Source organism: Candoia aspera, chromosome 1 (assembly GCF_035149785.1).
Source record: "Candoia aspera isolate rCanAsp1 chromosome 1, rCanAsp1.hap2, whole genome shotgun sequence".
Classification (NCBI taxonomy): Eukaryota; Metazoa; Chordata; class Lepidosauria; order Squamata; family Boidae; genus Candoia; species Candoia aspera.
In genome coordinates this window covers 245966771-245994442 of record NC_086153.1, presented here as the reverse complement: position 1 = coordinate 245994442, position 27672 = coordinate 245966771, and the positions used below count along the sequence as shown (strand labels likewise).

General features: G+C 36.9%; 1 protein-coding gene across 6 annotated transcripts in view; it reads right to left on the bottom strand.

The window, feature by feature from the left end:
- The window catches only part of SOX6 (SRY-box transcription factor 6), a 389110-nt gene that overhangs the window by 2038 nt on the left and 359400 nt on the right, over positions 1-27672 (bottom strand). For 4 of the 6 annotated variants that reach the window (XM_063289410.1, XM_063289408.1, XM_063289412.1 and 1 more), the window contains exons 12-14: positions 21925-22033; positions 5871-6104; positions 2264-2480 (exon numbers count right to left, since the gene is read on the bottom strand). In XM_063289410.1, the coding sequence (XP_063145480.1) occupies positions 2264-2480; positions 5871-6104; positions 21925-22033 (560 nt within the window). The remainder of the gene's footprint in view (positions 1-2263; positions 2481-5870; positions 6105-21924; positions 22034-27672) is intronic. The other 2 variants (XM_063289413.1, XM_063289407.1) reach the window with 1 other exon arrangement.

The following is a 27672-nucleotide window of genomic DNA, read 5'->3' as shown; positions in this document are numbered from 1 at the left end:
ACACACATCACAGACTAACTAGCAAAATTCTGACAATGGCTTGGAAATTGGTAAAATATTACTCAGGCAATCCTAATCTCTTAGAGCAAGAACTCCACCAGAACAGTAAATGCCTTCTTCCATGTTTCCACTGGCGTGCCTTAACAAAGGAGCTTCATAAGAAGTTCTTAATTAGTTGACAAATCCACATAAGATAAAGTAATTCTTTAAGTGGTCCAACTGCAAGCTAATAATAGTGACTTGCACCTTGAATTATTCTGGAAATTGAGCCGTAACCAATGTAACCAATACAGCATATGGTCCATTACCCTAGTACCAGACGTCAGTAAACATCTTAATGGTAGGTTCTTCCCAAACAAAGGACATCCAAGTGGAAAGAGAATGGAACTCTGCTTGTAGACCTGATGCTGGCACTCTCCTTCCTCCATTCAGGAAAGAAGTCTGAAGGGGAACTGTACCAACCTTGGGTACAGTTCATGAATACTAGTCTCCGTGTCATCCAGAATCTGAATAAAACAGATCATGAGGACAGCTCTTCTCCTCTCCTCAAGATGTTCTTGCATGTTTAATGGGGGTTTAATTAAAAAATAATTTTTAATTATTTAAAAATTTTAATATGATAACCATATCCTTAACAGACTGTGTAACTGACAGATTTTAATATCTCAAGCCTTATTCTCTTTCTGCAAAGTCAGTCATTTCTGACTTTCTCAGATTGCCTTATTGTTTTATATGAGGATTACATTCTAATCCTAATCATATTTCCAGATATCAAAAACAGTTTTAGATAAAAATTCAATCTCCAGTGTTCCAAGCCATAAACAGTACCAGTCAAGGTCAATTATCTGGTTGTAAAGCCAACATTTTTTTTTTTTTTTGTAATTAAAGGAATATACAAGCATTGTGAGTTTGAAAGGGCTGGCAAGGGAAAAGTCTCTTTTTTGTTAAATTGCCATACATTTAACATGTAACATAAACATAATAGTTGCTATTACATTCTGTGACAGCAATTATCCCAAATATTGGGGTCCAAAATAAAATGGACATAAGTCAGTATGTTTACACAAATCACAAATATTAAAAAAAAAATTAAACAGTGCAAGACCATGGATGGCAGTATTGTAATAAAGTTCATTTTTTCAATGTTTGATCTTTTGTATTAAATATTTAGATTAATATATTTGTTGCCAGTAAAGAAATAAATGGTTTGTGAATTTCTGGGAAAAGACTGAAAGAAATATACCTGACTTTAATGTTTAAAATGCCAAGATGGCACCTATAAAGAGATTCCTTAATAAGGAATCTGCTCCTGGTTTCTTTCCTAGACATCTGATATGAGATTTCCCATTCAACATCTAGAGTCAGTGCTGAATGAGGTAGAAGTTTGTTCTGGAACCTATTGTTACAGTAAGAAGAATCCATGAGAAGACAGACATACACTGGCAACAACAGTAGAAACAGAAAGGAGAACAATGTAAGTGTACTGCGCTTAAGCTTCCATACCAAGCAGTTTTTATAGCGGACTTCCTTCTTTTCACAATCATGTATATCACAGTGTAAGAAGAACCAAGTGAGGGGAAAAAAAGTTAACCTGACAGAATTTAACCAAACTCGTTATTTTAATTAAAGCAGATTGCTCTGTACTTTTTCCCCAAGAGATTATTGTTGTTTAAAATAGGGACAATAACCTGCATGAATTGTCCTTTCCTACATCTGCTTTTAACTTTTTGAAGAACCTTTACAAAGATTCACATGCATTTAATGCACATTTCTTCTTCTAGTTCCCTTGTTATGCAGTTCTTTCAATGCACATTTCTGTAAGCAACTGCAGTTGTATGTGGACTTTTTTGAAATATATAGATTTTATATATTTTTGATTTGATGAAATCTGCATCACCAAATTTGATAGTTGCAGATTTCAGGAAATCTCAACTGGATAAATTCATATTAAAATATGAATCAAATGAATTAATTCCCATCCATAATCTAATAATAACAGGGAAGGGAATTTTGCAATGATATTACTTTAAAAGGAATGAAATATTAATGAGTCCCCCAGCTAATGCATTGTGGATCCAGATTACCATCAACTGTCAATGTCAGTATAACAGAGATGGGGGGAGGTGGAAATGTTTAATCATGGGCTAAAACACAGTCCCAAACTTAAGGCAGGGGGTGGGGGGGTGGGAAGCCCTGTTGGGTAGAGATGAAATTCACACATTTAGATTATTCTGCTGGGGAAAAACAATTCTCGAATACCTACCCTACGGTAAAAAATTGCCTCATCTCCTGTCGTCGAGATCTCATTAGCTGTTTATATTCTCCAATGCGCAGTTTCTTGCCATCAACAATGCAAGTGCGTTTTGGTCGGGGTTTATATTTGTAATTAGGGTATTTTTCTAGGTGGATTTTACTTAATCGTGCTTGCTCTTCGTAATAAGGTTGTTTCTCTTGGTTTGACATGGATTTCCAGCGGGAGCCTGCATAGAAAAAAATGGTATCAGTGAACTTTTCAATCGATTCATTTTGGGGGCGAATAAGCCTCTAAACTAGAAGTAGGAATCTGGCTCTATGATAATTCCCATAATCTCTGACCATTAACCATACTGCCTTGAGCCTAATGGAAGGCTCAAGGCAGTATGGTTAATGGAAGTTAATGGAAGTTGGTTCAGCCAGATCAAACTAATCGTTATGTGCTCTCAGATGTTACAAACCTTCCTTATACTTCATGCAAGTTGTGAGAACACAGCTAAGGATATTAGCTCTGTCTCCCTCTCCAATTTAATCGCCCTTATACTCAGGGCAAAGTTTTAGAGCCAGAAGCTTCTTGCAGTAGAGGCTCCCCTTGCAATATAGAAGTTTTAGCTCTTAGAGGAATCTTCGTGAACAGAAGAAACCTTCTCCTTCAGAGCTTTGAACTGAACACGAGGCAGGTGATAAGAATGAAAATATGAGGTGGACGGCATATTGTCATAACTAAGTTTCAGAATATGTGAAGTGGATAGACGTTTTTAAGAATCTCTGGTCCTGTATAAAACAGCCTTCATAACATTCTCAAGGTGATCCAGATTGTTGATCGTTCCTCGATACAATTAAAGATACTAAAGTGGCTTATTAACAGAACAATGTAATTTGTCACAAAACTGGCATCATGAAAAAATATACTACAATAATTGAAATGAAATCTTTAATTTCTGTGTAGGGGAAATAAAGAACTCACCATAGTTACGTTAATTGTGACAAAAATTTCAGGATGCTATCTGTCAGGAAGTACTTGATACAGTATATCCTTGGGACAAAGATCAACATCTCTGCTACTTCTACTACTTAATCATTAATTTATTAAGAGATAGTACCAGGGAATTTTTAAAGCCCTGCATAACTGATACCATCCATCATATTGGATCTGAGGCTTGTTTTCTACCAGCATTACTCTTCAGTGCCACATCGCAAATATATTTTAAACCAAAATGACATTTAACTCTTTTTGAAATGGAAGGCCTATAGGATAAAGAAAATAATATTATTTTTAATCTCAGTAAACATACCTAAGCCCTTCACTATACTGAAAATACTGACTTAATTACTTCATTGATCTTGAACTCAATCCACAGCTTCTGGATACATATTTTGAAAGTAAAAAAAAAGTCCTATAAATATATTAAATATCATAGCCTAAGACTAAACAAACTACTTTTTAGAGATGATCCTCTAATCATCTTGGCTTTGATTTAGCTTTCTTTGTGAATGATTCATTGACCCCTCATTTTATATATATATATATATATATATATATATATATATATATATATATATAATATTATATATAAATTATAGGTTAGATTAAGTGTAATAATCTGTACTTAAAATTTCCATAGAGGATACATTTGCAATGTCTTTACTACTTCAAATTTCTATAAAAATAATCAAACTACACTAATAAAAGAATACCTAACATAAAAGGGAGAAATATGGCATATTGCTTATACAGAGTTACCTAAATAGCAAAGATTTTTTTTAAAGAAAGGAACCTCCAGCTGGTTAAAAATGATTACAGCTGTCGTAAACATGGGTGGAAGCTATACTTTTACTATGAGCTTTTATACATCAACAAATGGAAAAGTTGTATAAATATTATCCAGAGTCAGCAATGCTCTGCTGTCAGTTTTAATATTTCCAACTTTTTTTTTTGTCATTGTCCTGGAAAATGTGTACCAATATTATATGTAAATTGACACACTTTCTCCCTCTCTCTCTCTCTCTCTCTCTCTCTCTTTCTTTGGTGGTAGCAAGGCAACGCCTGGCAAGTTATACCCTCTTTAAAAAAACATGATTGTTGGCACTTCTGAAATATTTATACTGACTGTTTACATTTCAATGAATACTCTTACTATACTTGTAATAGTTTTTTTTTTCCTTTAAAGAATGCACACAAATAATGTGAACTCCATATAGTTGCCAAAACGAAAACAGTGCAGGTTTTATACAAAACTGAAGGACTATTCATACAACATACTAAAAATGGCAGACAAGCATAAGCACTTCTATGAAAAACACCACATTTTTGAGAACAAAGTTACACTTATTTCTAGAGAGTTTTTTGAATACCTCTTAAAGAAAGGAAAAAGCCTGTAATAAAATAGCTTTGTTAAAATGTGTAATAATGCAAAATAAATTCATTAGGGATGATAATTGCTAGTCTATTAGTTAAAATTTACAATCTGTATTTAATTTCAAAGACTTGTTGGGAAAATATCTATTTAAATATTTCCCTTCCTAGTCAACCTTAGAGACATTTTAATGCTTCAAAGAAATCTTGAAACTTACTTCTGTAGAAATTCAACAGGTTAATTTTTGTGAGATAAAGCCTGACGCTGGGATACCAAATATGCTGGTTATATTTTAAAAAAAATCTTTGAAAAAAATAAGTAAGTGAAATGAACTTGGGTTTTGAATTCTTAAACCATTTTAAGTCTTTTACTGTTAGTTCCATTTTAATTATGTAATAATTGTTTAGATGCTAGGAAAAGTGCTTATTATTCAGTTTGACCATCACATTACTGCCAAAAGCTTTTTATTTGTGTTCATTTAAACATATTCCCAGTGTAACAAATTATTAGACAATTTTCTGTTGCAGAAAGCTCATGTTTCTAATTTCCCATGATTTATTATAAGTGGATGCAATAATATACTGCTAGTTATCCCTGTACAACATAATGCTGTTCATATCCAGCTGTATTGCTTTGTTCCATCTAACTCAGAAGACGTCACGAGCTATACTGAGGCCGATAAACTAAGTCCAAATCCCAAATATTTTGTCAGTGAAGAATTCCCTGGTTTTGGTAATTCACCTATTTTTGATGGGACTGCATATTCCTCTGAAAAAAGTAAGGCATAGCTCAAGATTGCTCACAGAACTAAAAGGATCAATACAGGTCCAACTTACTGCAGTGTCAAGGAGCATTTTTCCACTTCGAGCTAGTTTATAAAGCAGACAAAGCTATACGAGTATTAAAATATATTAAAGCATAAATCCTGTAGATCTGAGGAATGTTGCCTTCAGTAAAGGTCCTGGTTATGCTACAATGCACAGATATTTGCTTGGCATTAACTAGGAAAAGGGCCTTTTCTGTTGTGGCACTGATTCTGTGGAAGATTTACCCCCAGATATAAGATATGTATCAGTTCCAATTCAGGTGCATGCCAAAATGAAAGATCCATCTTAGTATTTTGGCTCCTTATTGGTACACTGCTGATAAGCACTGGTTACGCTATCCTATCTTACATGTCCTTTTGCATTATGTATTGACTTTAATGCATTTTAATATATATTGCCTTGAGACACCTTGCACATTTCAGCTGGTACTTACCAAGAATTTTGCTAATGTTGGAGTTGTGCATGTCAGGAAAAGCTTGAAGAATTTTCCTGCGTTCATCCTTTGCCCAAACCATGAAAGCATTCATTGGTCGTTTGATATGTGGCTCACTGCTGCTTCGGCCCCGGGCATCTCTGTAGACTCGAGCTTCAGCCACAGTGGCACCTCCTGTTGGCCAACAATAATACTGCTGTAGTTTAGCTGCAGAGCCATTCATTACTTTACTTCCTGTAATGTCAGGGCAGGAAGAAACAAGATGGATGCCAACATTATTATATCATCTGGATTAGGGACAGCTTCTTAGGTCTTGGTCATTTGCTACTTCCAGATCTATGAACCAAATAAATTCTACCCTCAGCTATCAATTTAATAAATTTTGCTATTTCCTGGATACTTGCTAAGGCTATCATTCACTTAAGCAACGAATGTAGCAAGTTTGTGATTCTTGACTGAAATATTGGGGTGAGAGACATTTTGATATACTGTACATTTGAAAGAATGTACTGTACATTTCCACAGTAAGAAAGTAATGCAAGTAATGATAAACATGAAGTGCATCATAGGAGCGAAACTTTATAGCGTGGACAAGTTTTATATTGTCTTCAGTTTTGAATCTGTTTTTTTTTTCAATTACACAGAAACCTAAATCTGACAATTGTTGTAAAAAATTATCTGTAGTTTAAGTACACAATTATTTTGATTGTTCTGTACAAGCAATTATGGATACGATCATAGAACAGAGGATGCATAACTAATATGCTACCTTTTTGCCAGCATGTCCACAGTACATTAATTTCATTTAAAATGCACTGACCATACAGGATAAATTGATTTCACTTTATATGATGTTGACAGCCATGTTTATTGTGCAGTGAAATGTAGTGTAGCTTCAGGCTGACAATATCCATCAACACAGGGCATATGTTGACTGCTGGGCCAGATGAAGACATACATTATCCTAGAAGCAAAACACTTACTTAGATGTGACACTGTCTTCTCTTAAGGATCACCAGAGTAATTTATGAAGCCCTCAATCCCATTACTTTAGAATTGACCCCAGTTTTACAACAGCATGCAGATAAAAGACAACTCTGCTATGAATGTCAAACGCAGTATTTTAACAGGAGCATAAGTTTAACTACTGTGCCATGGCCTTCAACATTTGCTAGCAATAACTACTACTGCAGCCTCTCTATCATCATACCAAGTAGATGGAAATACACTTGGTACCTAACAGAAATCAGCTGAGCCAAAATGAAGTCTTGCTGCAGAAGCTCAATGTGTATTTGCAGTAGAAACTCTGCATGCAGAGTGCCTTTCATATTAGCAGTCTAACTGGACTTTAGTAACAGGGTTCATTGTTATTTCAAATATGAAAGCACAGCAATATTGTTATCATCCAGTTTTAAATTCCCAAGTATGCACTAAGAATGGACAAGTCATTAATTTTGCATGCGTGTCTGTGTGTGAGACAAAAAGAGATATGAGCTTCAACTTCTACTATTTTTTTTCCACATGTAGAATAAACATTTATGCCTTAATCATCCAGCCACTTAGTGGTTTAATCAACTATCCCATTCAATGCACATTTGAGGATCACTATTAGATAAGATGACACCATCCAGTCTGAACGGCTGCCTCATCATGGTAGGGGAGTGTTACAAACAGGGACGTGTGAAGAACACCAGGTGTGTACATCAAGAGTATATACTCCCAGCAGGAAGGTCATCCCAGCTGCTGACCTAAATCAAGCAGGCACCTCTAGTAGGCAGCAGCAATATAGGAAGGTGCTGGAGGTGGATGACCACTTTAGTGACAACCGCAAAGACATCATTTCATATTGTACAATAAAAGGCAGTGGTAAACCACAGTTGTATTTAACAAGAAAACCATATGGATAGAAAATAATAAGTGACTGAAAATATAGTGCATGATGGTAGGCCCCTGAGGTTGGATGGTACTCAACATGCTACTGAGAAAGAGCTTTAGATATTTTACTAATGGTGTTTTTGATGTTGCTAGATTAAAGCCTTCCAGATGTGTTTTTGCTGGTGTTGCCAGGCAGAAAAAGAAAAGGGGCAAAGGCACTGAGAATATGAAACATAAGAAGCATAAACATGGGAAAGTTCAATACAGTGAAAGGTGAAATTAATCAACTATCCATTAACAATTTAGGTGTCAGTGAACTGAAATGGATCAAACTGGGCATTTTGTCACTCAGAAGATCATACTGAAGGAATGGTAATCCATTCCAATGGTATTCCTTTTATTTTCAGGAAGGACATAGCAAAGACAGTACTCAGATATGATGCAATCAATGACCAGATAATATCAATCAGATTTTACAAATGAATTAATAATTTAATATGACAATTATCCAAGTCTATGCTCCAACCACTGATACAGAAGAAAAAGAGGTTGATGAGTTTTATGGCCATGTTCAATCTAAAATAGACAGAACAGGCAAGCAAGATATGCTGCTTGTGCCTAGAGGTTGGAACGCCAACCTTGGAAATAGCCAGGAGGAAAATATAGTTGGACTGTAGGGCTTAGGAAACAGAAATAAAGCAGAGAATGAATTAACAGTTTCTGCCAACCCAAACATTTCTTCATTGCTATCACACAACTATATACATGGACTTCACTAGATGGAGCACACAGAAATCAAGTTAACTATATTATTGGTACAAGGAAGTGAAAGAGCTCAGTTATAACAGCAAATATGTAGCCAGGGGATTATTGTGGAAAAGATCATTCATGTGAGAATTCCAAGTGAAGCTAAGTGGAAGAACAAAACCAACCAGTTTCCATGATATGATCTTCAGCATCTACCCATCATTTCCAAGGAGAACATCAGGAATTGTTTTGAAGTCCTGAATCTCACTGATAGGGAACCAGAGGAACTATGGAATGAAATTAAATATGTTGTTAATAATAAATATGAAGAAAGACTGCTAGAAGACCAAGAAACAGAAGAAACCAAACTGGATGTCAGCAGATGGTAGAAGTTGCCAAGAAGAGAGGAGAAGCCAAAGACAAGAAAGAGAAAGATCTCAGGAAGGAACATAAAAAATAATTTCACAGTACTGGTAGAAGAGCCAAGAAGCAGTTTTATAACAATGTTCTTAAAGACACTGAAGATGGAAATAGACAAAGAAAACAAGAAAGTCTCCAGGAAGATCTCCAAACTCAGAAGGAAGTTCCAACCTCAAATTATGTTAAAGGACACCAATGGACAGATACTAACTGATTCAGAGAAGATCAAACAATGATGGATGTACACTGAAATTCTGTACAACGGACATGTCAACATCCAAGATACCTTAGAAGTTGTTTCCTATTTACAATGACATGAAACCAGCACTCTGATTATTACTAAATTAGAAGGCTGGATCAAACTGTTTTCTTAGATATACATATATATTTGAGAAAGTATGAAAGCTATGCTCCTTAAATTTTACAGTTGAAATTTCCTGTTTTTTCTTAATATTGAGCCCAGAACTGCCAATCTCACAAACTTAAAAGTGATAGGAGATGCCTTGGAATATTAATTTTAGCATGTATACAATAAACATCTTTACTCTTTAAATCAAGATCTGAAGAAAGCAAAAGAGAATCCTTTAAGTATTGTTCCAAAAAAGGATTTGGACCTTCAATATCAGCAAGTAAGCCAATAATTTATAAATGCCTAAAGGTTAAATCTCTTTGTATTTTTATAAGATCACTCTTATTCTTTTGCATATGTTTGAATTTTAGACTCAGATGTTTCTAACCTTGGTTCATGAGAATGTGCAATAAACATCTTCATATTCTCCAGCTCCTGTTGAAATTCGATATTTTATCATTTTGCTTCATCATGATATTTCAACAGCATTGATCATATTTGTAAATGACCTCTGGGAAAGCAGGATGGGGGAACACATCCATCCTTACGATCCTTGATCTCTCATTGACCATGGTACCCATCTGGACTGGCTTCAGGGATTGGAGTGGGGGGGATACAGTATTGTTCTGGTTCTCTTCCTTCCTCAGTTGGTGTTGATGGGAGCGGGGACAGATCTAGCCCACAGCCAATTCTTTGTGAGGTCTCTCAGGGCTCAACATTATCCCCACTCCTGCTTAACATCTACATGAAGCTTTTGGATGAGGTCATTCTGTAGCATGAGATGAGGTACCATCAGTTTGTTTCTCTACCAGACCTAGGAAGAAAATGGCAAACCACTTTCAAAAGTGTTACCAAGCAGGGACCTATCCAGACAGTCACCAGGATTTAAAACTGATTTGAAAACAGCCCCACTTCCCCCCCCCACCCCCCAAAATCATCAGTTAAGCAGTCAAGAAATATACTGCAGATTATCAAAGTAGCAATGAGGGCCTTGGAAAAAATACACAGATGTCATGACATATCTATACACGTAGGCAATGGTTTTCCCTGTGACACACTACGGAAATGAAATGTGGACTTTGGAAAAGCAGGATAGAAAAAGTATTAATGCTTTTGAAGTTGGTGTTGGAAAAGACTCCCGAGAATACCATGGATAGCCAAGAAAACAAAATGGAACATAGAACAAATCTGTCCAGAGTTCTTACTTGGGGTACAAGTGACCAGGCTCAAATAATCATACTTTGGACACATTATGTGAAGACTGAGCTCTCTTGAGAAGTCCATAATGCTGGGAAAGGAAGAAAGAAATAGAAGAAGAGGATGTAGAGAGTAAGAAAGATGATCCTGACATAAATATGCAAAGGAAATTGAAACAAGATAATATTTGGAAGTATGTCTTCCTGATGCACTGGGGTATAAAGGGCGGTGGGGGGGGGTGTTACAGCTCAGTCACGATTCTGCAAGATTCTGTTATTATAGCTAATTTCAATAAAGGTAGTTCTAGTCTTCCTGTGGCATTGATTTCCTGATCTGGTCTACCTAGTGGGGCTGACCAGCAGCAAGATGGGTGGACTCCATTACAGTGGTGATAAATACACCATTGGAAGAGCTGAAGGGTCAGGTTTGAGGCAGATCATCCTGGAGAAGGTCTATCTACTGTATGTGGTCACTAAGAGTTGATACCAATTTGATAGCATATAATCAATCAGTTGGATAATATGACAGCTTATATGTGGAGGCTTAAATCAGATAAGTTTTTTTTGAATTAAAACAGATCTATTCTGTTTTGAATGAGAACATAGTCTCTCTGATGCAATACATTTGCATCTAGGGATTCTATTGGATTCAGGCGACCACTGAAGATCTAAGAAATCTGTAGTGACATACAGTGTCTTTCACAAGCATAGAATTCTAGAACAAATACAATCCTTCCTGAATAGAAATAGCCCATCTTCAATCATCCTAATAACCTGTTTAAACTACTGTAATGTATTGTAGGTGGAACTACCTTTAAATCCCTCAAAAGCTTAGTAAGTTCAAAAATACTGTTGCTAAGATACTAATTGGGACAGGCTATATGACTATCTTGCTAGTTCTTAAAATGGTATTGAGCCAAAAGACTGCTGTCACAGTGGCAAAAATATTGTTTATAAATCTGGCACCTGGGCAGGTTTGATTTTGCAATAGATTTTGCTGGAATTACTTTTGGTCAGATATACCTATGGCTGGATACCACTCCCCAGTCTGCTATTGTAGCTACCAGGCAGTCTGAATCAGCATAGTAGAAACACAAACAGCATATGATTGGAAAAGCAATGCCTCAATTTCTTTAGAAATGTTCCTCATCAAAAACATATTGAAGGCATTGAAGTGGTTATCAAGTCCTTACAATCATCTTGGTCTAATGTTGGGGATCTAATACAAGCAAATGACCAGTATATATTTCTGCACTTCTGAGCAATCAGACAGACAGAAATATTTGCTGTAATATAAACTGTAAATTATTTGGAGAGATTATATCCCAAGGTACATTTACTAAAGCAAAAGGAGAAGACTCTCCCCTGACATTTATTTTATTTCAGTGTTTATTTGTTAAGAAACAATTCTTAATCAGAGTTATAAATTACAAACAGACCAAGAATGTCATGAAATTTCTATCTCCATCTGCCTTGAGCAAGCCTACACTTGAAAGATTTGGAAATGAAACCAGTAAAACCTTGAACTTCTCTACTTGATCTCTGAGTGAATATTTGTGCTTCGGCCCAAGGGCTGCTACAAAAGAATGTGTGTTACATGAGCTTCTGCAAATAATTAGCCACCATGTAATATCCCATATTCTTAAGCATCTTACCACTATAGGAGGATGTTCAACATATTGTAAATGGCAAAGAATGCTTCTGTTTATAACATTTACTATAGTTACTATATTACATTTACTATAGTTACTACTGTATATTAACTAAATATAGAAGTATTTAGTTAATTCACTAAAGCTACAGTGACTTAGTTTAAAAGTTATTGCTCCTTGTAATCTTAAATCTATAACCCTTAAGAACATAAATCATTGCTAGAGCATTTAAACGTCAGCCAAATAGTGGGGAAAAAAATTCATTAATACCAGCTTACGGAATTTCAACAAATTTACAACTTTCAGTCAGTTGGGATGGAATACATATTAATCCAGTCTGAAACTTGCCTAGTTTATACCACCTGAGATTATGTGTGAAGTACTTGTGGCCTGAAATACTCAGATTTTTGTGATATGGTTTGCAACTCAAAAAATGCACACAAAATGTGTGTATCAAGGGAAAGTGTACTCAAAATGCATGTATTTGGGGAAAGTCTGCAAAAACTAGAAAAAGAAAAAAGACTGCTTGCAAAAAGTATCTGTAATGTAATAGTGGAACAGAAATGGGGACCTGTTATCAGAAGAAAAAGAACAGCAGAGTTATGAGAAAGTAAAAGTTTAGTTTGGGCTCAGAAATACAGAGGGGTGTTTCAGTAGCAAGCAACAGATTTTTATGAGGATCCCAGTGCTACTTGGAGGTTCCCAGCTGGTATCTAAAACTTAAATTCGAAACAGTATGCTGAAAATAAATAGTTAAGAGCAGAGACATCACACTGACAACAAAGGTCCGCATAGTTAAAGCAATGGTGTTCCCCGTAGTAAGATATGGCTGCAAGAGCTGGACCATAAGGAAGGCTGAGAGAAGGAAGATCGATGCTTTGGAACTGTGGTATTGGAGGAAAAATCTGAGAGTGCCTTGGACTGCAAGAAGATCAAACCAGTCCATCCTCCAGGAAATAAAGCCAGACTGCTCACTTGAGGGAATGATATTAAAGGCAAAACTGAAGTACTTTGGCCACATAATGAGAAGACAGGACACCCTGGAGAAGATGCTGATGCTAGGGAGAGTGGAAGGCAAAAGGAAGAGGGGCCGACCAAGGGCAAGGTGGATGGATGATATTCTAGAGGTGACGGACTCGTCCCTGGGGGAGCTGGGGGTGTTGACGACCGACAGGAAGCTCTGGCGTGGGCTGGTCCATGAAATCTTGAAGAGTTGGAAGCGACTGAACGAATAAACAACAATGCTGAAAATGCATTTGCTGAAGACAACATTTGAAAAACTACTTGTTTGCTTTTTATGACTGAAGACCATCTGTAAGTATAATATTTATAACACAGTCACAAAAGCAAAGCTTGACTTCTGAAGTTCAGAAACTATTAGAAAAATAGTACGATTTGCTTGTTCACAGTTCAAAAGAATAGACAGTACTAGCTGTGGCTCTGCATTGTTTTATATTTTTTGCTCTGTTTAGCTGAGTGTTTGGAAATCATGATACCATATTTATAGGCTCCAATTTAAGGGGGTAAAAGTTACCTAAATATTCAAAATGAAGAATCTTGTGACAGCTTAAAGACTATGACTTCTTTTACTGCATACACCTTCATGTATCATAGTCCACTTCAGGGGGACATACAGTATTTATATGAAACTTATACAGAAGGAACTCTGTGTGTGCGTTTGTGTGCATGCATAATTTCTTTTCAGTTTCTGGTTCACATGTATGATGACAAAAGCTCAAGTGATAATAAATTTGCAATCCAGATGCATAATACATTTCTGGTCCATAATTCTAGCCAGGGAATTCTGGGAGCTGTATACCCTATACAGCTGAAGTGCACTAGGATGGGGAACACTGCCATATCTGGTATTACGACAGCTTTATCCTATTCTTTTAAATAAAGTAATATTCAGCTGGGATTCCAACATCATTTTTTTCTGGATAAAGAGCAACAAGTATATGACTGATGTTTGAAACCATTACTAATAATTAAGCAAGCCATATTGATTTATTTAAAGTTTCTAGACTATGCAATATTTGTAGGGCACTGAAAAATTGGAATAGGTAAAACTATCACAATAAATATAAGTAAAACAGCAGCAGCATGAGAAAAATGTATTCTTTTTTTACAGATTCAAAATATGCAAACTATATTCAAGCAAAAGAATATGTAAGAGGCATGTAATTGTAATTTTTGTTTTTAAAAAAGCAGCCCTTGGTTGTGATATTCTGAACCAGCATCACTACAGAGGACAGGTCTCTTTTCTATTCCACACTCCATTCTCTTGAAACATCAACAAGAAGAATCAAAGGGAATTCCCCAAGGTCAGCTCTGAGGAAACATAAACCTCTAATTCAATAAACGCAGCTACTGCACTGAAAAAGACCTTATTATTGCAGATCCATATGGAGTCAATTGTGCATTAATGACTAATCAATCCCTCCCCTTTCTATTCTACTTATAGTGTCACAAGCCATGTTTAGATTAGACCATTTCCTGCTTAGGATCGCTCAAGATGTCTTTTGTTCTTTCAGGGCTGCTCTGATGGAGGCAGCTTAAACAAACACCCAGCCCTAGTGGCGCAGGAGTTATAAATTGCCATATGTGAATGAACAAAGGGGCCATACTAAAGCCTTTTGTGGTATTTGTTAATGTTTTTCATCTGAGCTTAAAAAGACCTAATGACTTTGCGGTGAGCTGATGCATGTGGCTCGTGGCTTTGCAAAAAGAAGGAAATTTTAGCCACTTAGATTTCAGCGTATATTTTCCACTGCTCCTAGAGTTCCTTTTCAATGGCAATGCATTTACTGCAGCCCTAGAATTACATTTGTTGTACATTGTCAGATATAGCTCTTTCCTCTTTTCATCTTGTTCATGAGAATAGGTTCATTCACACAGAGGTGAACATCATCCCCACAGAATTATCATGTTCCTGGCTTTTGGGAAAGCAAAAAAATTTCTCTCTAGCTTACTTGGAAAGAAAGTAATTTTCTCCCTAACTTAAAAAAAAGTAAATGTAAATATTTAGCGTAAGTTCCAGCTTGTGGGGTGCCGCAGGGCTCAACACTCTCTCCGCTGTTGATTAACATCTACATGAAACTGGTAGGGTAGGTCATCCGTCAATTTGGGGTCAGGTATCATCAATATGTTGATGAGATCCAATTATACATCTTGACCCCAGGCCGACCAAGTGATGCCAACAAAGTCTTGGCCCAGCACATAGAGATTGTATGGTTCTGGCTGGGGAGGAACAGACTCAGGCTCAATCCTAACAAGACTGAGTGGCTCTGTCTGTTTGGTCCTCCCGGTTCTGGGGATATTCTATATTTACCCCAATGGGGTTGCACTCCTCGATGCAAGACATGTACAGTCTGGAGGTCATCTTGGATTCACAGCTCCTACTCAAAGTTCAGATAGAAGCTGGGGCCAAGAGGGCCTTTGCATGAGTTCAGTTGGTGCGCAAGTTGCACCCATTCCAGTACTGGGAGGCTCTTCAGAGTTATCTACGCCTTGGTCACCTGACTGGATTTCTGTACTGTTCTGTACACAGGATTGCTCCAGAAGCAACAACTGGTCCAGAATGCAGTGACATGAGCAGTGATGGGCATGCTACAGTATGCCCAAGTATCCCCAGTACTTCATGAATTGCAGTGGCAACCAGTTGTCTTTCAGGTGCAATTCATGGTGCTGATTATTACCGATGAAGTCCTTCATGGCACAGTGCCTGGCTACTTGAGGCACTGCTTGCCTCTGTATATTTGTGTCTATCCGGTGAGGTTAGGAAAAGCGGGTGTACTACTCCCATCTAATTACTTCAGATAGGTTAAAACTTGTTTTTTCTCCCAGGCCTTGGGATAGGATGGTTGTCAAGTCCTTATGGCTTTTGGTTATAAGGAACCTGACTTCTAATCTTGGGGAAACCATACACATGTATGGGCTCCCCATTACAGTTATTATCTCTACTGCATGCACTGCAAGAGGAAGAAATGATGCTACTGACCCCCTTGTGTTTTTAATCAAATGAAGGAGTGCAAAAATATAAATCTGTAATGACAATTGTTGAAGGAAAACTCTCCCACATTCCAATCAATTACACTTTATGTTTTACAGTGAGATGAAGAAATAGAAATTCACAAAACTTCTCTAAGAACAAGTTATATATTACGGTTTCCCCTCTAAAAATAATCCCCATGTAGGGAAACATGTGTGTTCATGTTTCAACCAAGTTTCCCAGTTAATATTTATGATACATGCTGCTTCATAGGTACACACACATAACAAAACACATTCCAGTGTATATCAGTACACCTGTTTGTAACAGAATGGAACCCCCCCGCCCCAAAACAGCATTTGTTTCAGAAAAGCTCAGGCATATCACATCTCTCTCTCCATATACAGCTGTGTCTTGTATTGTTTCTTTTGGCACTACAGCTTGGCTCAAGAATCTATTTTGTTCTCAAAAAAAGAAGCAAAGCCAACATTTTGAAAAGTCCAGTGCCAGCCTCAACATCCTAAAGGAGGCAATTGTTACTTCTTCCAAATTGTCGCTCATTTGAAGTGTTGTATAGCTCAAAAGGAAACAGTTCCTGGGTATGTTCCTCAGTAAAGGAGCCCTGTATTCTTTTATATAAAGTACTTTATATAAATAAAGTACTTTATATAAAAGTACTTTATAATATATATATAGGAATATATAAAATAATATTTCTAGTTGTACTAACATTGTGAATCCTTTGTGATAAGACAGAAGAGTGTATGGAGAACAAAGAACAAAGTCACCATGGGCTGGTTTCTCAGCATTCTTTCTGGAAAAAATGTCTTTGTCTTTTTCTGTCTCAGGATCTCTCTCCTCCCTTGCTCTTTCACTCTCTCACTCTCTCTCTCAACTGTCATAGCAACTCTCCTAAATATTTATCTGTGACAGATACTGGCTACAAGAGACATTCTTTCCCCTGCATTTTATGAAGCACTGTCACAGAAGTAGAGGGTGCTTTGTCATCCATGTACTTCCTGCTGTTTACACCTCAACAGAGGAGGGTGTTAAACAGGTTACCTCACAGTTTTGGATTCTGCTGGCAGGCTGCCACAATTGATCAGTTTGCACAAAACTCGGGGGCTGTTTCACACACTTTTTTTTTCTTTCCCTTTTTCTGATAGGTCAGAAACCTGTTTTGCTTTTCAAGGGGAATTTCTTTTGTTTTTGTTCTCCAAGTTGAAGGCTGCTCACATTGTCACTGCAGCTGTGCCTTTTGTTACTTGAGTGTGGCACCTTTCATTGTTCTGCAAATTCAAACTTACTCATAAGCTGAGCCAGAAATGGGAGTAACTTGAACTGGTTCTCTCCCCATTCCTCACAATGAGCCAATGATAAATGATACTGGCTTTCTGGCCGCCTCACCATGTGCCATTTCTTTTTTATTCCTCATTGTAAAGTTTTGACGTATAGGGCACTTTAAGTTACTAATATTTTCAAATAGAAAGTAAGATGTCTATTTTTTTCCCCTGCTGGGCAGCAGACCTGCAAAAGCTAGATAATGCTCTGAATATGTCACCGCAGTCTGATGGGAATAGTGATGAGTGCGTGGCAACTGGAAAAGAGCTTCTAAAATGTCTTGCCAAGGGTCCATAAAAATATAAATTCCTGAAAATAATACAGATTTATCTCCTAATACATACAGTAGATGAAATTGGAAGTAGCTTCTTTGAAAAAACTTCTTGGTCTCAGAATTTCTATAACAGAAGTGAGGACACTCCCCGTAATTGTTCTAACATTACAGTGTGGGACAAATAGCGAAAATGAAAAGCCAACAAGGAACATTACTTGACATTTCCCCCTTAGGCCAAAAGAAGATTATATAGAAAAACCATGAGCAAAGAGTTTCAGATCTCTGTTTAGATGTTACCGTCACTTGTTCAATCCAACACCGGAGAAGCAGTGTTGCACTGATGACCTAACTGAAGAGATGATCTCTAGGCTTAGAACACAACATCTACAGCAGGCAGCCTTTCGTATGCAAAACTTTCACATGAATTGCAAGTCTTTAGAACTGGGGTTCCAGCTGTTGGGGAAATAATGACACGAATTCCTAGGCTTCTTGCTGTAGACAACTGCACATATTTTTGGGGCTCCACCCAAGAATTTCACCGTATCTTTTAATTTGCTGACAAACAAACAACAGTCTTCAAATAAACTCCATACAAAAGCTGGTTTGCCTTAAAGTGGTAATAGTAGGTGACAGTACATAGTCAATTTTGGCAGTTCTTGAAAAGTTAAGCAAGGTCTGATCTAGTTAGCATTTGGATGGGAGAACACAAGGAAATACACCCTTGTCCAGGAAGCTTAAAATACCCCAGAAAACAGCAGTAGCAAATACATCTATAGCTTGACTCTAGGAAGACTTTGCCTTTTAGCAGATTCCCCAAAAGTCTAATTAATGTTCACTTTACATCTTTTTTCAGCTATGGTTCAAAGTGCAAAGGCAGTCTGATAAGACCACTTAATATATCTGGTTTTATCAAGGACAAACCACATGACTTTTTTGCAGAATACAGATTTATAGCCATATTAGCCTGGTGCATCAAAAGCAAGAAAATATCACGAGAACTTTTTAGATGGAGAAATATATTATGCCATAAGCTTTAGGCCATGGATTTTTAAAGTTTAAGCTATCTTCAATATCAAGGAACTAGTAATATTCTGTTGCTTTTGCAATCTTGCAAACACATAGGAGAGTTTGGCACTCTGTGTCCTTTCTCATCGACTGAGACATTTGGGGTATTCTATTGATGTTTAAATAGTTAAATAATGTTACTAGGAAATTACTGAAATCAGGGGCTTTGACTCATCCCATCATCACATGCGGCTTGACTTCTAGATGTATCTGGGGCTGGGGGGATAACAGCAGGCACATCAAGGGTTCTATATTTTGACGGACAGGAAAATTCAGGCCTCCCCAAGAGAGGTCTGGGTTACTGAGATTAGAAATTAACACTGTGTCCTCTCATCTGGTTGATTTGCATATTGTTACTGACTTCAGACTGGACTTTGGGGAATGCAAAACTACTTAAACAGCCTGCACATGACATGCCAGCCAATACCCGCATTTAATGTTACCTGAGGCTACGATTGTGAATATATGCTTACTTTATGTATAAAGGAAAGGCAGCTTTGTTCCTCTTTGGAAAGACATTCTCTACTGTGACATTAGCAGCTACCAGTATCTGTCAATGCTTTGGTCATAGGTTCTGGTACCATTCAGGCATTATTGTTCTAAAGTGCTCACCATATATTTATCCATAAGGAGAATTCATATATGTACAACCCAGGCAGAAACACACACATACACAAACATGAAATTTATGCTAAAGATTGCAGTTGTCACAGTTCACGCAAAAGATGGTTGCACAGAACATGCAAAATATGTATTATGTATTTGAATGTAACATGCTATTCAAATATAAAATAATTTCACCTCAACAGATGTTATTACTATTAATTGGTGGAACTGTTTTAAAGAAATTACATTTAGAGGAGAAAAACTTCAGGAGAGTAACAAATAATAGAACTATGAATATCTTTTTCTTATAAGTCAGCATGAGAGTTGTTTCACACAGGGCTAAAACAGCTACTGAACATTTTCCAAATATTTTTCAGGTGCAAGCTGCCCCCCTCCAGAAAGGCAGGCTTCTTCTCCATGGCGTTAACTTTGTGAGAAAGCAAGCAGGATTATAGCTGTTTGAATAGCAGACATATATGGATTCTCACTGGAAAATAAAAGTTATTGATCGAAATTCTTTTGTTACTACTTTGGCCTCCTTTCCTACTCTGCAAATATATACTTGTTCCTTTGAATTCTTTGCTTCCAGTCCAGTTCGTTAGCAAGAGACATCTGACATATATAAAAAAGCAAGCCCTATATAAAAGAGCATTTAATATGCATTGGCATTAATGGGCATTCCTAATATTGACTAAATAAAAATTATTCATTTAAATCTTCTGTATATTTTTTGTGAAACCCATTCAAATATCTTAAAATTGTATTTTAGCATACAGTTTTTCATTATTTATTTATCACTGTAAAAGAAAATATTCAGAAGCCCAGTTCCAAAGGATCCAGACAGCTCTGACAGAAATTTTCATAATTCGGACTGCCCCATCGGTGAACTGGTTGAGGTGTACAATAATGAAGCCTTGATAGAGTAGGGCCTAAGTTCCCTGCTCCCATGTCAGACCCTCAAATGTCCCATGGCATTGTGAGGGCAAACATCTTCTCAATTCTGACACAGGGATGAATCCAATTGGACACAGCAAATACACCTTTATACAGCTGACTCCATGGCAGCCATGTGGGTAGCTGAATTCATTGGACTCAGTGGAATTCCTCATTCTCTGAGTGCTTCCAAAATGTTCTTTAGTAAGAACCTAACAGAGTCTTCCTATATTACATGATGTACTTGCTAGCACAATTAGGATTAATATTTTGAATAGACTTGTGTCTGTGCATAAGATGTCTTCCAGGATAATTTTGCTGCATCAAAACAAAATAAAACGATGAGGTGAGAATATTTCTGTATTGTTCTCTGTAGCATTATTTTATTATTCTGTAAACTATGATAAAAATAAGAGTTTAAAATAATAAAATAAGGTATAATTTGTACTGAAATGGAAATTTATCCTAAAATATGATTGACGTAGTCATTTATAAACAGTATTTCCAATAGAGCTGTTAACCAATTAAAGGCTTTTAGCTGATTAATGGCAATGTTTTTAACTGATCAATCAAGTAACTAATTTGAATATATACTATGGTGCACAGTCTTTGATTACTGAAATCAATGGGAAGGTTTCCACTGGTTTGAACAGAATTGGGGCTATAAACCAGTGAAGGTAACATTTTTACAAAAAAGTTATATATATCTAATCAATAAGTTATCAACATTCCTTATAGTTTCATCTGAAGATTAAAACTTCATTGTAATTAATTCTGCAATCAGTCAATGAATTGGATAATTCACTTCCTTAGTTTTTTTTCTTCATTACCGTAATTAAAATGTATGTGAAAAGGTACAGTAAAATCCATTCAAATGACCTTACAAATACTTACTTACTTACTAATACTTACTAATGAATCCTACCTCGTAAAGCAAGAGCACCTAGCAGTTGAACCAATTACGCAGAAAGCTGGTTGGTTCCTTTTACTGGATGTACTGAAGTAAAAGTTGGGATCTATCTGGGATGCTTTAATCTGGATTTCTGCACAAAGCAGGGAGTTGGATTCAATATTTCCATTTATTTCCATTTATTCACATGTAGATCAGCAAAGGAAGACAATCTTGGAATCTCCCACCACATCTGGAGGTAACAGATGACTGTTCCCCATATCTTGAACAAAATGACCAGGTCACAATACTGTATATTTGTGCAATATGCCTTGTAACTAGAGCACCATTGGAAAAAAGAACTCATAATATGGTCATGAATGTTACTTGCTTATGGAAGTAAGTAGGATTATATCACCCTACTCAAGAGCAATTATATGTACATATTAGTCAGCAGAAGCGACATATGAATTGAACCTGGGATAGCTTGGTAAGAACAGTTGCAATAGCCTCTAAATAATAACCAAAAAATACATATTGTATGACACCATTTTGAAACCAGATGTTATACTTGTACATGACACCAGAAGCCATGCAAAATGCTTGAAACTTATGCACAGGGACTTAACTGCAACATTATCATTTAATATATTCAACTCAAAGTGCTCAAAGAAAGCAGTCCTTATCAGTTCAGTCTATTTGTTCCAGTAACTCACCCTCTGCATCTTCTGGCCTTGTAAGATCAATGACTCCTGGACCTAGTTTTCCATCTTCACTGGGTTTCCCTGATAGCTGTGGGCCTAAATTCTCAAAGCGTGTTCTTTCCTGCCAAAGAAAAAGGACAGTGTTCAATTTTTCTAAAATGTGTTCATGTATGTTTAATATCCAGTGCTTTCTTGACCTCTGCTTCCACACTCATCTTGCCAAATCATATTTTGTACCCCAGTTTATTGTCTAATGCCATGGTTGGCATTGATGCATTTGTTAGTACTAGTAATAATTGTAAGATTGGGGCTTTAAAACAAAAGAGAAACAGAGAGTAGTTTAACTATAGCTATCACTTTAGAGTCTGCAATAAAGTTTTCAAACATTCAAAGTTTCCAACAACTTTATTAAGAACTGTTAATATACAACTGTACATTGAATTTAGAAATCAATCTACAAGTTACCTTGGCACCATGGTTCCTTTTTTCATGTGATGACTAGGACAGGGGCAAACATGGATTCTGCGCCCATTTTGTCACACCCCCCCAGCACTCATTTTGGCACCCCCCCCAGCGTGGTGCCCAGGGCACATGCCCCACTTGCCCCCCCCAGTTGCGGCCCTGGTCTTGGAGTAATGCTAAACTGGATAATGGGGAACCCATGTAGTAAGTACATAGAGTATAGTTATTTAACTTCTCAACATTGCTAGCAGCACTAGAAGGGTGGTGTTGGTGTGAGAAGAAACTTCCTACATCCCATTGGTATTGTCGTCTCAGTACAGACATTATGTAGAAGTAGCAGCTCCCCCACATTAGCAATGAATAAACTATTTTTAGAAATCAAAAAATTTTTAGGTTCACTGAGTCTCTCAAAGATACACTTTGACCACACCCCTCCAACCCCTGCAAAGAATTATAAAGCTTGAATCCAGAGATGTGGTACCAGACAATGGAAGTATGCAAGAACTAACAAAAGGCACTGGGTAACATATAGTAAGGCCAAATATAAGGAGTTATATGGAACAGATAGAAGTGAATTTAATGATCACATGCAAGGTTCTTGCACTGTTAGGAGTCCTTCTGCAGGCAGTAAAAGCCTTCTTCTTTTGGAAGACATCTTTGTAGGAGGGATCATGACACACACTAAAAAGCGTGGGGCTTTGATTGTATGTTGGTGTTCAACATCTTGACTTCTTTGCCCCACTCCCTGCAGGTACCCCTGCATCTTTGGATTCTTCCCTCTGAATTCTTGCATGCTAAAATGAAAAAAATCAACTATTGCTAGATAATGAAGTGCAGCTTTCAACAACACAGTCAGTTCAAATGAGTGCAGGATAGGTAAGCTTTATTGTGATTCAGTCAGGATTAATTACAATTGAAGCTTCAGAAATCACTGCCAAGCAACAATGAATAATCAACCTTTCCTAAATGACCGTGGATGAAAAGATGTCTGTATTTCAGAAATACTAAAATTCAGGACTTAGAGAGGACTTTCTATTAAAATTTGCTACTAATTCAGTGGGAAAAATAACCAGTAGCACAATCAACACCCTAGTCCTAGAGATCTGCATTTGCAGTAGCACCCTTGAGAAATACAAGCGTGAATTTTATGCAAGAGGATTTCAAAGACAAGTATTTCAAAAAAGGAATACTAGATGACAGAAATAGTACTATTATTTTGCCTAGGAATTTGAACTAAACCTCAATGGGATTTTTTAAAAAAAAGCTATGAAGAAAAAGATAGTGTTTCTTCCTTGAAAAATATAAAATTTGAGTGCTGCAAACTTATATAGTAAAACTGCATCACTAAACAATAATCAAGAGATAATTTGATGTCAACCAGGGTTTCCAAATACTAGAGGGCAAAAGATCTATAATAACATGGCAGCAGAATATTTTCTTACTTTTTGTATCTGACTATTATTAATGTATTACTACAAAAACATAATAGGGTTCTTTTATGCCTTTGGGTACTTCTTAAACTTGAACATGGCATTGTGTTTGAATGTCACATCATCTTGAATTTACAGCTATGAAATATCAGTTTTTGGTTTTGTTTATACAATCTATTTGTTAAACTTAATGTATAATGCAGCAAGAGTGCTGATTGCTCTTTACTCTATTGTTTGGTGAACTAATTCTGCACTGAACATATTAGATACTGGAAAGAAAACAGTATGTTTTCACAAAAAAAGATCTAATCAACTTGCTGTTGCCCTTAAAAAACCAAGTACACACTTAACTCCAAGAACAACACTGAGTCATTTGCTCAACTTCCTTAATATTCTGTTTATTAATCAGGGCTCTGTAACCAATTTGTACTGCATTGGTAGATTAGTAAATGAGAATCTTTAAATAACAACAACAATAATCCCACCCTTTTTATATGTAACCCAGGGCGGTAAACATACCTAAACCTCTTGTCTCCTATTTTCCTCACAAAAACCAGCCTGTGAGGTTTGTTGGGCTGAGAGAGAGTGACTGGCCCAAAGACCCCAGCCATCTTTCATGCCTAAGGCAAGCCTAGAACTCACAGTCTCCTGGTTTTCAGCCCAGCACCTTCACCACTACACCAAATTGAGGCTCTTGCTTTCTCTCATTTAGGAAGAAGAAAAAAAACAATACTGTGCCTAACTAATACACAATAGATATAAGAAGGACCTTGCTGGATCACATCAAAATCACAGCAAATAGATACAAGCAAAGAACAACTTTTTAATTGGTCTCATATGTGAACACGCAAGTATGGCCATCATGCTAATTTTAAGGGTACAGGAAGGTTAGTATGAATAAAGTTGCCCTTCAAATAACATGGAACTACCATTACTTCTAGTTTAGTATGGAAATTTAGTGGAAACTAATATAATTAGAATGAACAATAGGTGTGACACAGCCTGGCCATCTAGCATCTAACAATATACAACTGTATCTGTGCCTTAACCATCCCGCTCCTGTCCTACAGTGGCCACAGTAGCACCTAGTCTGCAAGTATGCAGCCTGTGTATGTGTGGAACAGCAATGTTGGTTTCCCAGCAATAGAACAGGGCATGAGACTGCATGCAGGGTTGCTTGCAGCTTGGCCTGACAAGGGCTGCCTCAATCTGTGCGTGTTCCAAAGAAGCAAATGCTGGTTGTCCCAGCCCTTTTCCTCAGCACTCATACCTAATCACAGTCTAACCAGGCCTGGCAAAACTGTGCAGTCCTTCCATACACTCTTCAGGCAGTCATCGCATGGCCTTAGCTCCCCTCAGCCAAAGCAGCATCTCTGCCTTGCAATATGCACATTACATTTCAAAGTACAAATCAGTCTAGTGACTGGAGAAGCTAAAACCCAACAGCTGACAAACAATGTTTGTTAAAGTTCTACCTCTACTCTCCCCCCATCACTCCTCAAGAGAGTCTTTCTATTTTTCAGGGAAACACTGCATACTTTCAGGACCACTGAAGCCTTTTTTACATATTCTCTGAGGAAAGGAAGAAAAGTATCCCTTAGCAGTTTCAAACAACAAAAAAAGGGGGGGGGTGGATGGGTGATAAATTCCCATTCCTGTATATTAGGAAAAGCCTTATTTTCTCTTCCTCAGCCCATTTCTATACCTCTGCAAGAGCTCAGCCAGGAGTTTCTCATTTTAAAACTCCAGTTTTTAGAAAGGGGGCAGTATAATACTAAAGGCTTTACCTCTCCATAAATGTTGGCATTGTCCAGGACGAACTGCATTTGCATTATTTCCAGTTTGACTCCTTAGTGGACTGATTCGGTGGCTTTATTAGCCTGGCATGGAGGAGTCTTTGACAATCTGGCAGCAGGAGCTTCTTTAATCAGAAAGCCCAGGGAAATTGACAAGCAGCTCTGGCAAAGGCTGCTTGGTCAGCTGCCCCAACTTGTTTTTATTGCTTGTTCTTCAGAGAGTTTGGATCCCCTATGCACTCTCAATACCACAGCCACGCAATCCTCCTTCCCCTATTTTTATTTCTCATACTTTATACCCAACAGTCTTAGACCTGCACTACTAAGACATGAATCTTTCCATAAGGTGTGCTAACAGGGTACCTGAGGTTTTCCTGGTAAAAGAACCTCAGTTTGATTTTTAAAAAAGGAAAAGAAAACATTCTACTTTAAAAAGAAATCAACAGAACCGTCTCTGTATCAATATGCATATTTGAAGTATCTTTCTAGTCATTCATTCTCTTTGATTCTCTCCAGAAAATATTCTGTGTTAAAAGGAAAGTTTCTGAAAGAATATCAATATTTTGACATTCAGAAAGGAAAAGATAAAATTACACGATAGGGCACAGAACTGTAAGGAAGAGAAACTTGCATGGTAATAACTAAAAGTATCTGGGTGGATTTATGATTCTTTAATAATCATCAACATGCCATTTTTTAAAGAAAGTATTACTACAATAGTTCTCTCTGTATCTGTATTTTTCTATATACCTGCATTCATTTTTCTATTGAAAAACAGCAACAGCTATTAATTTTATAGAAAAGAAATAAAAAAGAAAAATGATTTCAATAGCATCATTGGTGGTCTGTACAAATATATGTGAATTTCTGAGGCAAGACAATTTAGGTAAATAACTGTATTTTAAACTGAGCTAAATTAAGCAAATTATTATAAATGAGCACAACTGGCAGACTATGCATCTACATATAAAATATATCCTAGCGAAAAGGTAGTCATCATGTTGTCCACACTGATTCTATATTAGTTCTTACTTACAAGTATGTAGGCCCATAAAAATAAATATATAAATATAAAGTAAGATGTCCATGATTGTCCAAATGTACCCATGGACAAAATCATGTGTTTTGTAGAAATCATGTTTCATGCCTGCATAGTCAGTCTACTGTGTATACTCTGGTCTTATTTCTGTTCTTTCTAAAATAAAATATTTCCCAAAGCCCTGGGCATGTTTTTGAGTGCACAGAAACATTCAAGAATTTTCCAGAGACACAGTGCTCATAGAACTGAATTCAACTTCAGACACGATTACTTGGAAGCTAAGAAGACTAAAGGTAGGGCTTACAACCTCTGTCAAATTAGAAATTAGATGCTGGATTATACTGAAAAGCAGGCATTGCTATTGTTAAGGTGGACTGATAGCAAATCAAGGCAGGATTTATTTTGCTAACAACAGAATCTTCATTTTCCATTCAGTGACCCGATTAGGCACTTACTTATGCATTGTCAGGCACAAACATGTAGGCAGTATAAAACTTATGGAAAAAAAATTAAGCCTGCTTTGCTGTGTTCCAAGACTGTTGGTTAAGTGCTTTGAAATTATGATATATGGGCTAGATGTTGCATATTAAAGAAAGATATTTAAATGATAAAGCCCCCCTTAGTAAGCACTGATAAATGATAAATGTTCCAGACCACAAAGCTGTGCCATCCATCATATTCACATGTCATCACATCAATGATGGAGCAACCTCAGTAATGACAGATGGACTATGAGATTATTATCCCCCAGATTTTCAGTCACCAAGTAAGTCAACTCCTCAAACATTATTTTTTTAATTTGCCTTCCATTAATAACTTTGTCCATACTTCTGTGCTGAGAATGATCAATGTTCTCCTCTAGGACAGAGCAGGAGTAGCCTAGTGTACTCAGCTAAGGAAGCAAAAGAGGGTGTTGGCTCATCTACTGGCATGGGAGGTGTTGGGAGAGCAAAACTGCTGGAAACTTCAGAACAGATATAAAATTGTGATCTTGGGGAAGAAAAGTAATGATAACAGTAAGCACACAATAATG